Below are 16,501 nucleotides of genomic sequence, written 5' to 3'. Positions count from 1 at the left end.
AAAAAAATTGTATCCCTTCATATGCCGAACTAGTTGCATTGTGGATTTTGCCTAAAACATGATTTTAGAAAATATTCATTGATTTTTTTTTAAAATCACATTTGAAAACCCTTGTATGTTATATTCTACATATGTCCTTCTAGTGCTGAACGTAAAAAAATATTTTAGACCCTTTTCATGCAACATTTATAAAAAATATGTTTAACGTTTTTTATAAAAAAAACTTTGTATCCCTTCATATGCCGAACTAGTTTTTTTGTGGATTTTGCCTAAAACATGATTTTAGACAATATTCATTGAAAAAAGCTTTTAAAAAATCACATTTGAAAACCCTTCTAAATTGTATTCTACGTCTGTCCTTCTAGTGCTGAACGTAAAAAACATATTTTAGACCCTTTTCATGCAAAATGTATAAAAAATATTTTTCACGTTTGTTATAAAAAAAATTGTATCCCTTCATATGCTGAACTAGTTGCATTGTGGATTTTGCCTAAAACATGATTTTAGAAAATATACATAGATTTATTTATTTTTTTAATCACATTTGAAAACCCATGTATGTTATATTCTACATATGTCCTTCTAGTGCTGAACAAAAAAAAATATTTTAGACCCTTTTCATGCTAAATTTATAAAAAATATTTTTCACATTTTTTATAAAAAAAACTTTGTATCCCTTCATAAGCCGAACTAGTTTTTTTGAGGATTTTGCCTAAAACATGATTTTAGATAATATTCATTGAAAAAAGCTTTTTTTTAAATCACATTTGAAAACCCTTGTATGTTATATTCTACATATGTCCTTCTAGTGCTGAACGTAAAAAAATATTTTAGACCCTTTTCATGACAAATTTATAAAAAATATTTTTCACCTTTGTTATAAAAAAAAATTGTATCCCTTCATATGCCGAACTAGTTGCATTGTGGATTTTGCCTAAAACATGATTTTAGAAAATATTCATTTAATATTTTTTTTAAATCACATTTGAAAACCCTTGTATGTTGAATTCTACATATGTCCTTCTAGTGCTGAACGTAAAAAAAATTATTTTAGACCCTTTTCATGCAAAATTTATAAAAAATATTTTTCACATTTTTTATAAAAAAAACTTTGTATCCCTTCTTATGCCGAACTAGTTTTTTTGAGGATTTTGCCTAAAACATGATTTTAGATAATATTCATTGAAAAAAGCTTTTTAAAAAATCACATTTGAAAACTCTTGTATGTTGAATTCTACATCTGTCCTTCTAGTGCTGAACGTTTAAAAAATATTTTAGACCCTTTTCATGCAAAATGTATAAAAAATATTTTTCATGTTTGTTATAAAAAAAATTGTATCCCTTCATATGACGAACTAGTTGCATTGTGGATTTTGCCTAAAACATGATTTTAGAAAATATTCATTACATTTTTTTAAAATCACATTTGAAAACCCTTGTATGTTGAATTCTACATATGTCCTTCTAGTGCTGAACGTAAAAAAAATATTTTAGACCCTTTTCATGCAAAATGTATAAAAAATATTTTACACGTTTGTTATAAAAAGAATTGTATCCCTTCATATGCCGAACTAGTTGCATTGTGGATTTTGCCAATAACATGATTTTAGAAAATATTCATAGAATGTTTTTTTTATCACATTTGAAAACCCTTGTATGTTATATTCTACATATGTCCTTCTAGTGCTGAACGTAAAAAAATATTTTAGACCCTTTTCATGCAAAATGTATAAAAAATATTTTTCACGTTTGTTATAAAAAAAATTGTATCCCTTCATATGACGAACTAGTTGCATTGTGGATTTTGCCTAAAACATGATTTTAGAAAATATTCATTACATTTTTTTTAAATCACATTTGAAAACCCTTGTATGTTGAATTCTACATATGTCCTTCTAGTGCTGAACGTAAAAAAAAATATTTTAGACCCTTTTCATGCAAAATGTATAAAAAATATTTTACACGTTTGTTATAAAAAAGAATTGTATCCCTTCATATGCCGAACTAGTTGCATTGTGGATTTTGCCAATAACATGATTTTAGAAAATATTCATAGAATGTTGTTTTTTTATCACATTTGAAAACCCTTGTATGTTATATTCTACATATGTCCTTCTAGTGCTGAACGTAAAAAAATATTTTAGACCCTTTTCATGCAAAATGTATAAAAAATATTTTTCACGTTTGTTATAAAAAAATTGTATCCCTTCATATGCCGAACTAGTTGCATTGTGGATTTTGCCTAAAACATGATTTTAGAAAATATTCATAATTTTTTTTAAAATCACATTTGAAAACCCTTGTATGTTGAATTCTACATATGTCCTTCTAGTGCTGAACGTTAAAAAAAATATTTTAGACCCTTTTCATGCAAAATTTATAAAAAATATGTTTAACGTTTTTTATTAAAAAAACTTTGTATCCCTTCATATGCCGAACTAGTTTTTTTGTGGATTTTGCCTAAAACATGATTTTAGACAATATTCATTGAAAAAAGCTTTTAAAAAATCACATTTGAAAACCCTTCTAAGTTGTATTCTACGTCTGTCCTTCTAGTGCTGAACGTAAAAAACATATTTTAGACCCTTTTCATGCAAAATGTATAAAAAAATATTTTTTACGTTTGTTATAAAAAAAATTGTATCCCTTCATATGCTGAACTAGTTGCATTGTGGATTTTGCCTAAAACATGATTTTAGAAAATATACATAGATTTTTTTTTTTAAATCACATTTGAAAACCCATGTATGTTATATTCTACATATGTCCTTCTAGTGCTGAACAAAAAAAAATATTTTAGACCCTTTTCATGCAAAATTTATAAAAAATATTTTTCACATTTTTTTATAAAAAAAACTTTGTATCCCTTCATAAGCCGAACTAGTTTTTTTGAGGATTTTGCCTAAAACATGATTTTAGATAATATTCATTGAAAAAAGCTTTTTTTAAATCACATTTGAAAACCCTTGTATGTTATATTCTACATATGTCCTTCTAGTGCTGAACGTAAAAAATATTTTAGACCCTTTTCATGACAAATTTATAAAAATATTTTTCACGTTTGTTATAAAAAAAATGGTATCCCTTCATATGCCGAACTAGTTGCATTGTGGATTTTGCCTAAAACATGATTTTAGAAAATATTCATTTAATATTTTTTTTAAATCACATTTGAAAACCCTTGTATGTTGAATTCTACATATGTCCTTCTAGTGCTGAACGTAAAAAAAATATTTTAGACCCTTTTCATGCAAAATGTATAAAAAATATTTTTCACGTTTGTTATAAAAAAAATTGTATCCCTTCATATGCCGAACTAGTTGCATTGTGGATTTTGCCTAAAACATGATTTTAGAAAATATTCATAGAAATTTTTTTTTAATCACATTTGAAAACCCTTGTATGTTGAATTCTACATATGTCCTTCTAGTGCTGAACGTTAAAAAAATATTTTAGACCCTTTTCATGCAAAATGTATAAAAAAAAATTCACGTTTGTTATTTTAAAAAAATTATCCCTTCATATGCCGAACTAGTTGCATTGTGGATTTTGCCTAAAACAAGATTTTAGAAAATGTTAATTGAAAACATTTTTTTATCACATTTGAAAACCCTTGTATATTGTATTCTACATCAGTCCTTCTAGTGCTGAACGTAAAAAACATATTTTAGACCCTTTTCATGCAAAATGTATAAAAAATATAAAAATCACATTTGAAAACCCTTGTATGTTGGATTCTACATATGTTCCTTCTAGTGCAGAACGTAAAAAAAATATTTTAGACCCTTTTCATGCAAAATGTATAAAAATATTTTTCACGTTTGTTATAAAAAAATTGTATCCCTTCATATGCCGATCTAGTTGCATTGTGGATTTTGCCTAAAACATGATTTTAGAAAATATTCATTGAATTTTTTTTTTAATCACATTTGAAAACCCTTGTATGTTATATTCTACATATGTCCTTCTAGTGCTGAACGTAAAAAAAAATATTTTAGACCCTTTTCATGCAACATTTATAAAAAATATGTTTAACGTTTTTTATAAAAAAACTTTGTATCCCTTCATATGCCGAACTAGTTTTTTTGTGGATTTTGCCTAAAACATGATTTTAGACAATATTCATTGAAAAAAGCTTTTTAAAAAATCACATTTGAAAACCCTTCTAAATTGTATTCTACGTCTGTCCTTCTAGTGCTGAACGTAAAAAAACATATTTTAGACCCTTTTCATGCAAAATGTATAAAAAATATTTTTCACGTTTGTTATAAAAAAAATTGTATCCCTTCATATGCTGAACTAGTTGCATTGTGGATTTTGCCTAAAACATGATTTTAGAAAATATACATAGATTTTTTTTTTTTTTAATCACATTTGAAAACCCATGTATGTTATATTCTACATATGTCCTTCTAGTGCTGAACAAAAAAAAATATTTTAGACCCTTTTCATGCTAAATTTATAAAAATATTTTTCACATTTTTTATAAAAAAACTTTGTATCCCTTCATAAGCCGAACTAGTTTTTTGAGGATTTTGCCTAAAACATGATTTTAGATAATATTCATTGAAAAAAGCTTTTTTTTAATCACATTTGAAAACCCTTGTATTTTGTATTCTACATATGTCCTTCTAGTGCTGAACGTAAAAAAAATATTTTAGACCCTTTTCATGACAAATTTATAAAAAATATTTTTCACCTTTGTTATAAAAAAAAATTGTATCCCTTCATATGCCGAACTAGTTGCATTGTGGATTTTGCCTAAAACATGATTTTAGAAAATATTCATTTAATATTTTTTTTAAATCACATTTGAAAACCCTTGTATGTTGAATTCTACATATGTCCTTCTAGTGCTGAACGTAAAAAAAAATATTTTAGACCCTTTTCATGCAAAATTTATAAAAAATATTTTTCACATTTTTTATAAAAAAAACTTTGTATCCCTTCTTATGCCGAACTAGTTTTTTTGAGGATTTTGCCTAAAACATGATTTTAGATAATATTCATTGAAAAAAGCTTTTTAAAAAATCACATTTGAAAACCCTTGTATGTTGAATTCTACATCTGTCCTTCTAGTGCTGAACGTAAAAAAAAATATTTTAGACCCTTTTCATGCAAAATGTATAAAAAATATTTTTCACGTTTGTTATAAAAAAAATTGTATCCCTTCATATGACGAACTAGTTGCATTGTGGATTTTGCCTAAAACATGATTTTAGAAAATATTCATTACATTTTTTTAAAATCACATTTGAAAACCCTTGTATGTTGAATTCTACATATGTCCTTCTAGTGCTGAACGTAAAAAAAATATTTTAGACCCTTTTCATGCAAAATGTATAAAAATATTTTACACGTTTGTTATAAAAAGAATTGTATCCCTTCATATGCCGAACTAGTTGCATTGTGGATTTTGCCAATAACATGATTTTAGAAAATATTCATAGAATGTTGTTTTTTTATCACATTTGAAAACCCTTGTATGTTGTATTCTACATATGTCCTTCTAGTGCTGAACGTAAAAAAATATTTTAGACCCTTTTCATGCAAAATGTATAAAAAATATTTTTCACGTTTGTTATAAAAAAAATTGTATCCCTTCATATGCCGAACTAGTTGCATTGTGGATTTTGCCTAAAACATGATTTTAGAAAATATTCATTACATTTTTTTAAATCACATTTGAAAACCCTTGTATGTTGTATTCTACATATGTCCTTCTAGTGCTGAACGTAAAAAAAATATTTTAGACCCTTTTCATGCAAAATGTATAAAAAATATTTTACACGTTTGTTATAAAAAGAATTGTATCCCTTCATATGCCGAACTAGTTGCATTGTGGATTTTGCCAATAACATGATTTTAGAAAATATTCATAGAATGTTGTTTTTTTATCACATTTGAAAACCCTTGTATGTTGTATTCTACATATGTCCTTCTAGTGCTGAACGTTAAAAAAATATTTTAGACCCTTTTCATGCAAAATGTATAAAAAATATTTTTCACGTTTGTTATAAAAAAAATTGTATCCCTTCATATGCCGAACTAGTTGCATTGTGGATTTTGCCTAAAACATGATTTTAGAAAATATTCATTGATTTTTTTTTAAAATCACATTTGAAAAACCCTTGTATGTTATATTCTACATATGTCCTTCTAGTGCTGAACGTTAAAAAATATTTTAGACCCTTTTCATGCAAAATTTATAAAAAAATATGTTTAACGTTTTTTATAAAAAAACTTTGTATCCCTTCATATGCCGAACTAGTTTTTTTGTGGATTTTGCCTAAAACATGATTTTAGACAATATTCATTGAAAAAAGCTTTTTAAAAAATCACATTTGAAAACCCTTCTAAATTGTATTCTACGTCTGTCCTTCTAGTGCTGAACGTAAAAAACATATTTTAGACCCTTTTCTTGCAAAATGTATAAAAAATATTTTTCACGTTTGTTATAAAAAAAATTGTATCCCTTCATATGCCGAACTAGTTGCATTGTGGATTTTGCCTAAAACATGATTTTAGAAAATATTCATTGATTTTTTTTTTTAAATCACATTTGAAAACCCTTGTATGTTATATTCTACATATGTCCTTCTAGTGCTGAACGTAAAAAAAAATATTTTAGACCCTTTTCATGCAAAATTTATAAAAAAATATGTTTAACGTTTTTATAAAAAAACTTTGTATCCCTTCATATGCCGAACTAGTTTTTTTGTGGATTTTGCCTAAAACATGATTTTAGACAATATTCATTGAAAAAAGCTTTTTTAAAAAATCACATTTGAAAACCCTTGTAAGTTGTATTCTACGTCTGTCCTTCTAGTGCTGAACGTAAAAAAATATTTTAGACCCTTTTCATGCAAAATGTATAAAAAATATTTTTCACGTTTGTTATAAAAAAAATTGTATCCCTTCATATGCTGAACTAGTTGCATTGTGGATTTTGCCTAAAACATGATTTTAGAAAATATACATAGAATTTATTTTTTTTAATCACATTTGAAAACCCTTGTATGTTATATTCTACATATGTCCTTCTAGTGCTGAACGTAAAAAAATATTTTAGACCCTTTTCATGCAAAATGTATAAAAAATATTTTTCACTTTTTTTTATAAAAAAACTTTGTATCCCTTCTTATGCCGAACTAGTTTTTTTGTGGATTTTGCCTAAAACATGATTTTAGATAATATTCATTGAAAAAAGCTTTTTAAAAAATCACATTTGAAAACTCTTGTATGTTGAATTCTACATCTGTCCTTCTAGTGCTGAACGTTTAAAAAAATATTTTAGACCCTTTTCATGCAAAATGTATAAAAATATTTTTCACGTTTGTTATAAAAAAATTGTATCCCTTCATATGCCGAACTAGTTGCATTGTGGATTTTGCCTAAAACATGATTTTAGAAAATATTCATTACATTTTTTTAAAATCACATTTGAAAACCCTTGTATGTTGAATTCTACATATGTCCTTCTAGTGCTGAACGTAAAAAAAAATATTTTAGACCCTTTTCATGCAAAATGTATAAAAAATATTTTACACGTTTGTTATAAAAAGAATTGTATCCCTTCATATGCCGAACTAGTTGCATTGTGGATTTTGCCAATAACATGATTTTAGAAAATATTCATAGAATGTTGTTTTTTTATCACATTTGAAAACCCTTGTATGTTATATTCTACATATGTCCTTCTAGTGCTGAACGTAAAAAAATATTTTAGACCCTTTTCATGCAAAATGTATAAAAAATATTTTTCACGTTTGTTATAAAAAAAATTGTATCCCTTCATATGACGAACTAGTTGCATTGTGGATTTAGCCTAAAACATGATTTTAGAAAATATTCATTACATTTTTTTTAAATCACATTTGAAAACCCTTGTATGTTGAATTCTACATATGTCCTTCTAGTGCTGAACGTAAAAAAAATATTTTAGACCCTTTTCATGCAAAATGTATAAAAAATATTTTTCACGTTTGTTATAAAAAGAATTGTATCCCTTCATATGCCGAACTAGTTGCATTGTGGATTTTGCCTAAAACATGATTTTAGAAAATATTCATAGAATGTTGTTTTTTTATCACATTTGAAAACCCTTGTATGTTGTATTCTACATATGTCCTTCTAGTGCTGAACGTAAAAAAATATTTTAGACCCTTTTCATGCAAAATGTATAAAAAATATTTTTCACGTTTGTTATAAAAAAAATTGTATCCCTTCATATGCCGATCTAGTTGCATTGTGGATTTTGCCTAAAACATGATTTTAGAAAATATTCATTGAATTTTTTTTTCTATCACATTTGAAAACCCTTGTATGTTATATTCTACATATGTCCTTCTAGTGCTGAACGTAAAAAAATATTTTAGACCCTTTTCATGCAAAATTTATAAAAAAATATGTTTAACGTTTTTTATAAAAAAACTTTGTATCCCTTCATATGCCGAACTAGTTGTTTTGTGGATTTTGCCTAAAACATGATTTTAGACAATATTCATTGAAAAAAGCTTTTTAAAAAATCACATTTGAAAACCCTTCTAAATTGTATTCTACGTCTGTCCTTCTAGTGCTGAACGTAAAAAACATATTTTAGACCCTTTTCTAGCAAAATGTATAAAAAAATATTTTTCACGTTTGTTATAAAAAAAATTGTATCCCTTCATATGCCGAACTAGTTGCATTGTGGATTTTGCCTAAAACATGATTTTAGAAAATATTCATTGATTTTTTTTTAAATCACATTTGAAAACCCTTGTATGTTGTATTCTACATATGTCCTTCTAGTGCTGAACGTAAAAAAATATTTTAGACCCTTTTCATGCAAAATTTATAAAAAATATGTTTAACGTTTTTTATAAAAAAACTTTGTATCCCTTCATATGCCGAACTAGTTGTTTTGTGGATTTTGCCTAAAACATGATTTTAGACAATATTCATTGAAAAAAGCTTTTTAAAAAATCACATTTGAAAACCCTTCTAAATTGTATTCTACGTCTGTCCTTCTAGTGCTGAACGTAAAAAACATATTTTAGACCCTTTTCATGCAAAATGTATAAAAAATATTTTTCACGTTTGTTATAAAAAAAATTGTATCCCTTCATATGCCGAACTAGTTGCATTGTGGATTTTGCCTAAAACATGATTTTAGAAAATATTCATAGATTTATTTATTTTTTTTAATCACATTTGAAAACCCTTGTATGTTGTATTCTACATCTGTCCTTCTAGTGCTGAACAAAAAAAATATTTTAGACCCTTTTCATGCAAAATTTATAAAAAATATTTTTCACATTTTTTATAAAAAAAACTTTGTATCCCTTCATAAGCCGAACTAGTTTTTTTGAGGATTTTGCCTAAAACATGATTTTAGATAATATTCATTGAAAAAAGCTTTTTTTTAAATCACATTTGAAAACCCTTGTATGTTATATTCTACATATGTCCTTCTAGTGCTGAACGTAAAAAAATATTTTAGACCCTTTTCATGACAAATTTATAAAAAATATTTTTCACCTTTGTTATAAAAAAAAATTGTATCCCTTCATATGCCGAACTAGTTGCATTGTGGATTTTGCCTAAAACATGATTTTAGAAAATATTCATTTAATATTTTTTTTAAATCACATTTGAAAACCCTTGTATGTTGAATTCTACATATGTCCTTCTAGTGCTGAACGTAAAAAAAATTATTTTAGACCCTTTTCATGCAAAATTTATAAAAAATATTTTTCACATTTTTTATAAAAAAACTTTGTATCCCTTCTTATGCCGAACTAGGTTTTGTGGATTTTGCCTAAAACATGATTTTAGATAATATTCATTGAAAAAAGCTTTTTAAAAAATCACATTTGAAAACTCTTGTATGTTGAATTCTACATCTGTCCTTCTAGTGCTGAACGTTTAAAAAATATTTTAGACCCTTTTCATGCAAAATGTATAAAAAATATTTTTCACGTTTGTTATAAAAAAAATTGTATCCCTTCATATGACGAACTAGTTGCATTGTGGATTTTGCCTAAAACATGATTTTAGAAAATATTCATTACATTTTTTTAAAATCACATTTGAAAACCCTTGTATGTTGAATTCTACATATGTCCTTCTAGTGCTGAACGTAAAAAAATATTTTAGACCCTTTTCATGCAAAATGTATAAAAAATATTTTACACGTTTGTTATAAAAAAGAATTGTATCCCTTCATATGCCGAACTAGTTGCATTGTGGATTTTGCCAATAACATGATTTTAGAAAATATTCATAGAATGTTGTTTTTTTATCACATTTGAAAACCCTTGTATGTTATATTCTACATATGTCCTTCTAGTGCTGAACGTAAAAAATATTTTAGACCCTTTTCATGCAAAATGTATAAAAAATATTTTTCACGTTTGTTATAAAAAAAAATTGTATCCCTTCATATGCCGAACTAGTTGCATTGTGGATTTTGCCTAAAACATGATTTTAGAAAATATTCATTACATTTTTTTAAATCACATTTGAAAACCCTTGTATGTTGTATTCTACATATGTCCTTCTAGTGCTGAACGTAAAAAAATATTTTAGACCCTTTTCATGCAAAATGTATAAAAAATATTTTCACGTTTGTTATAAAAAAGAATTGTATCCCTTCATATGCCGAACTAGTTGCATTGTGGATTTTGCCAAAAACATGATTTTAGAAAATATTCATAGAATGTAGTTTTTTTATCACATTTGAAAACCCTTGTATGTTGTATTCTACATATGTCCTTCTAGTGCTGAACGTAAAAAAAATATTTTAGACCCTTTTCATGCAAAATGTATAAAAAATATTTTTCACGTTTGTTATAAAAAAAATTGTATCCCTTCATATGCCGAACTAGTTGCATTGTGGATTTTGCCTAAAACATGATTTTAGAAAATATTCATTGATTTTTTTTAAATCACATTTGAAAACCCTTGTATGTTATATTCTACATATGTCCTTCTAGTGCTGAACGTTAAAAAAATATTTTAGACCCTTTTCATGCAACATTTATAAAAAATATGTTTAACGTTTTTTATAAAAAACTTTGTATCCCTTCATATGCCGAACTAGTTTTTTTGTGGATTTTGCCTAAAACATGATTTTAGACAATATTCATTGAAAAAAAGCTTTTTAAAAAATCACATTTGAAAACCCTTCTAAATTGTATTCTACGTCTGTCCTTCTAGTGCTGAACGTAAAAAACATATTTTAGACCCTTTTCATGCAAAATGTATAAAAAATATGTTTCACGTTTGTTATAAAAAAAATTGTATCCCTTCATATGCCGAACTAGTTGCATTGTGGATTTTGCCTAAAACATGATTTTAGACAATATACATAGATTTTTTTATTTTTTTTAATCACATTTGAAAACCCATGTATGTTGTATTCTACATATGTCCTTCTAGTGCTGAACAAAAAAAAATATTTTAGACCCTTTTCATGCAAAATTTATAAAAAATATTTTTCACGTTTTTTATAAAAAAAACTTTGTATCCCTTCATAAGCCGAACTAGTTGTTTTGTGGATTTTGCCTAAAACATGATTTTAGATAATATTCATTGAAAAAAGTTTTTTTTTAAATCACATTTGAAAACCCTTGTATGTTATATTCTACATATGTCCTTCTAGTGCTGAACGTAAAAAAATATTTTAGACCCTTTTCATGACAAATTTATAAAAAATATTTTTCACCTTTGTTATAAAAAAAAATTGTATCCCTTCATATGCCGAACTAGTTGCATTGTGGATTTTGCCTAAAACATGATTTTAGAAAATATTCATAAATTTTTTTTTTATCACATTTGAAAACCCTTGTATGTTGAATTCTACATATGTCCTTCTAGTGCTGAACGTTAAAAAAAATATTTTAGACCCTTTTCATGCAAAATTTATAAAAAATATGTTTAACGTTTTTTATTAAAAAAACTTTGTATCCCTTCATATGCCGAACTAGTTTTTTTGTGGATTTTGCCTAAAACATGATTTTAGACAATATTCATTGAAAAAAGCTTTTTAAAAAATCACATTTGAAAACCCTTGTATATTGTATTCTACATCTGTCCTTCTAGTGCTGAACGTAAAAAACATATTTTAGACCCTTTTCATGCAAAATGTATAAAAAATATTTTTCACGTTTGTTATAAAAAAATTTGTATCCCTTCATATGCCGAACTAGTTGCATTGTGGATTTTGCCTAAAACATGATTTTAGAAAATATTCATAGATTTATTTATTTTTTTAATCACATTTGAAAACCCATGTATGTTGTATTCTACATATGTCCTTCTAGTGCTGAACAAAAAAAATATTTTAGACCCTTTTCATGCTAAATTTATAAAAAATATTTTTCACATTTTGTTATAAAAAAAACTTTGTATCCCTTCATATGCCGAACTAGTTGTTTTGTGGATTTTGCCTAAAACATGATTTTAGATAATATTCATTGAAAAAAGCTTTTTTTAAATTACATTTGAAAACCCTTGTATGTTGTATTCTACATATGTCCTTCTAGTGCTGAACGTAAAAAATATTTTAGACCCTTTTCATGACAAATTTATAAAAAATATGTTTCACGTTTGTTATAAAAAAAAATTGTATCCCTTCATATGCCGAACTAGTTGCATTGTGGATTTTGCCTAAAACATGATTTTAGAAAATATTTATTTAATATTTTTTTAAATCACATTTGAAAACCCTTGTATGTTGAATTCTACATATGTCCTTCTAGTGCTGAACGTAAAAAAAATTATTTTAGACCCTTTTCATGCAAAATTTATAAAAATATGTTTCACGTTTGTTATAAAAAAAACTGTGTATCCCTTCATATGCCGAACTAGTTTTTTTGTGGATTTTGCCTAAAACATGATTTTAGAAAATATTCATTGAAAAAAGCTTTTTAAAAAATCACATTTGAAAACTCTTGTATGTTGAATTCTACATCTGTACTTCTAGTGCTGAACGTTAAAAAAAATATTTTAGACCCTTTTCATGCAAAATGTATAAAAAATATTTTTCACGTTTGTTATAAAAAAAATTGTGTATCCCTTCATATGCCGAACTAGTTGCATTTTGGATTTTGCCTAAAACATGATTTTAGAAAATATTTATAGAAACAGCTTTTTTTTAAAATCATATTTAAAAACCCTTGTATGCTGTATTCTACATATATCCTTCTAGTGCTGAACGTTAAAAAAAATATTTTTGACCCTTTTCATGCAAAATGTATAAAAAATATTTTTCTCGTTTGTTATAAAAAAACTTTGTATCCCTTCATATGCCGAACTAGTTGCATTGTGGATTTTGCCTAATACATGATTTTAGAAAATATTCATAGAATGATGTTTTTTAATCACATTTGAAAACCCTTGTATGTTGTATTCTACATATGTCATTCTAGTGCTGAACGTAAAAAAATTATTTTAGACCCTTTTCATGCAAAATGTATAAAAAATATTTTTCACGTTTGTTATAAATACCCTTCATATGACGAACTAGTTGCATTGTGGATTTAGCCTAAAACATGATTTTAGAAAATATTCATTACATTTTTTTTAACCCTCCTGTTGTCCTGGGGTCATTCTGACCCCAAATTAAATCTTTTGCCGACAAAATATGTTTTTTATTCATCAATTGGTCTGAAAATAACGGTAGTTGTTTAATACTATGCTCTTTATGATTCAAACAAATTTGAAGTAATTTGATTGAATTATGGGTGTTTTACTAAATGTAATAACTTCTGTTGTCCTCTGGGGTCAAAAAAGACCCCGCAGCACAAAGTTTACATACTGCTTGGCAAAACATCTTTGATCATGTTTCTTTGATGTGTGGGGTCAAAAGTTCTTTGATAATGTTTCTTTGATGTGTGGGGTCAAAACATCTTTGATCATGTTTCTTTGATGTGTGGGGTCAAGCAATGGTTATGACAACAACAACAACAAAAAAGTATTTTCTCACAGGTGTTTGGGCATTTCACATTTTAGTCTGAGAGAGACAGGCAGCACAATGAGGAGGCAGAAGTTTTATAATGCACAGGAGGCTTGCAAGATAATTTTTGAAATAAAAGAAAATAATGACCAGGAGGACAATGCTGCACATAATGAGGATGAATCAACTGATGAAGAGGGTTCAGGGTCAGAAGAGAAGGAACATAATGATGAGGTGATAGATCCAACATACAGACAGCATGCTACTTCTTCCTCCGAAGATTCCCCCACATCTCCTGCTGCAGAAATGGAAGATGATTATGAATATAAGGAAATGGATGAACGTGATGATGACGTAGAATCTGAAGTTGAAATGGAAGAAGTGTCAGAAGTGGAGGACATCATCTATTATGATGAAGACGAAGAATCAACAGATGAGGTAGAATCTGAGGAAGAGGACCCAGCTGAGATGGAAGAATATTTCCAGTCAAAGGATGAAACATTGATCTGGTCTTCCATCCCTCCCAGTGACCGACGACGCATGTTGACAGCAGAGAGAGATACAAGCCACCATGGTCCAACTGCATATGCAAGGTCTCGGATTGATGACATAAAGTCCACTTTTGACCTGTTTCTGCCAAAGCCTATTGAAGACGCAGTGCTGAGCATGACAAACAAGGAGGGGCAACGCGTTTATGGCAACAAGTGGAGAAAGATGGATCAAATGGATTTGCAGGCATATGTGGGTGTGTTGATTCTTGCTGGCGTGTACCGATCTAGTAAGGAAGCTACATCTAGTTTATGGCATGCCGAGTCTGGTAGGACAATTTTCCGTGCTACCATGACACTCAAGATGTTTCATAAAATCTCAAGAGTGATTAGATTTGATGATAAAGCCACAAGAGAAAATCGCCGTGCACGAGACAAACTTGCTCCCATTCGAGATGTATGGGACAAGTGGGTGTCTCTCCTGCCGTTGATGTACGATCCAGGTACTGATGTGACTGTGGATGAGCGCCTGGTCCCCTTCAGAGGTCGCTGTCCATTCAAACAGTACATCCCGAGTAAACCAGGGAAATATGGGATAAAAATATGGGTAGCATGCGATGCCAGGTCTAGCTATGCATGGAACATGCAGGTATACACTGGCAAACCGGCTGGTGCGCAGTCAGAAAAAAATCAGGGCATGAGAGTTGTCCTTGACATGACAGAAGGTCTCCGGGGGGAAAACAATCACCTGTGACAACTTTTTTACTTCACATGCTCTTGGCTTGCAGCTGCTGAAAAGAAAGCTGTACATGGTGGGAACAGTACGGAGGAATAAGCCTGAGCTTCCCCCTGCTCTGGTGTCAAAAAAGGACCGGGCACGGTTCTCATCGAAGTTTGCCTTCACCGAGACCCATGCTCTAGTGTCATATCACCCCAAAAAACAGAAAAATGTTCTTCTGATGAGCACTCTGCATCGGGATGCTGCTGTGAGCAACAGGGATGACAAAAGGCCCAAAATCATTGAAGATTACAATCACAACAAAGGTGGTGTTGATATCCTTGACAAAGTTACCAGTGTGTACACGTGCAAAAGAATGACAGCCCGTTGGCCACTCGTTGTCTTCTACAACATTCTCGACGTGTCTGCATACAACTCTTTTGTCCTATGGTCTGAAATCAAGCCAGCCTGGAATCAGGGAAAGTACAACAAGAGAAGGCTCTTCATGGAGGAGCTTGGGCGACAACTGGTGATACCTCACATCAAGCGACGCGAAGGTTATTCCCCGCACGTCAGCCGCTGTCAAATTGGTTAAGGAGATCCAGCAGGTCTCCTCCAGCTCTACCTCTGCAGCAGCTCCCCTCTCCCAGTTCCCTCATGCCGACCAGCCCTTCCTCGCCCATTACCCAAAAGGAGTAGGTGCAAATTCTGCCCTCGCCGAAGTGATTTCAAAACATCCAAAATGTGCCAAAAATGCAATGCATACATCTGCAAAGATCACGCCATTACTACCTGCCTCGCATGCAACTGAGGGCTCATTCAGACTAAAAAGTTAGGTTTTGAAGTTGAAAATGTTTTGGAAATGAATTATAACATGTGTTATATGTCAGGTAATAGGTTGGAATAAAGTTGACTGAAAAGTTGAAACAGAGAAGTGATTGTAAATGTATACTGTATGCTTTATAAACAGTCAAACCAGGCGGGGTCATTTTTGACCCCAGAGGACAAAAGGTGTGATTATGGGCTGTCATTAATAAAAATAAAATGATTCAAAAACAGCATCCTCACTAAACTTTTACAAATACCACTCAGTGATAAGTCAAATAGTCAAAATAATAATAGGTCAAAATAATTCATAGTTTCATTGTATTTTTACTTAAAAACAGGGTATAATTTTATGTAAACAAGGTCTATTGGCTCTAAATTCCAAAACAAATGAAAAAAATTATAGTAATGGGTTGAACAGAAGTAAGACTAAAGATGTAACACAGAATTGATTGAAAATGTATACTGTATGCTTTATAAACAGTCAAACCAGGCGGGGTCATTTTTGACCCCAGAGGACAAAAGGTG

At 28.8% G+C, this 16,501-nt stretch overlaps 1 protein-coding gene across 1 annotated transcript; it reads left to right on the top strand.

The window, feature by feature from the left end:
- The first annotated feature begins 14,314 nt into the window (after positions 1-14,314).
- Positions 14,315-15,695, top strand: LOC121562630 (piggyBac transposable element-derived protein 4-like). The gene has a single exon (XM_045224595.1). The coding sequence runs from the start codon at positions 14,315-14,317 to the stop codon at positions 15,182-15,184; it is 870 nt and encodes a 289-aa protein (XP_045080530.1). The 3' UTR covers positions 15,185-15,695.
- Positions 15,696-16,501: the final 806 nt, after the last annotated feature.

The sequence above is a fragment of the Coregonus clupeaformis genome, chromosome 13 (assembly GCF_020615455.1).
Source record: "Coregonus clupeaformis isolate EN_2021a chromosome 13, ASM2061545v1, whole genome shotgun sequence".
Lineage (NCBI taxonomy): Eukaryota > Metazoa > Chordata > Actinopteri > Salmoniformes > Salmonidae > Coregonus > Coregonus clupeaformis.
Note: the sequence above shows the minus strand (reverse complement) of the source record. Positions and strands in the feature narration are given on the sequence as shown.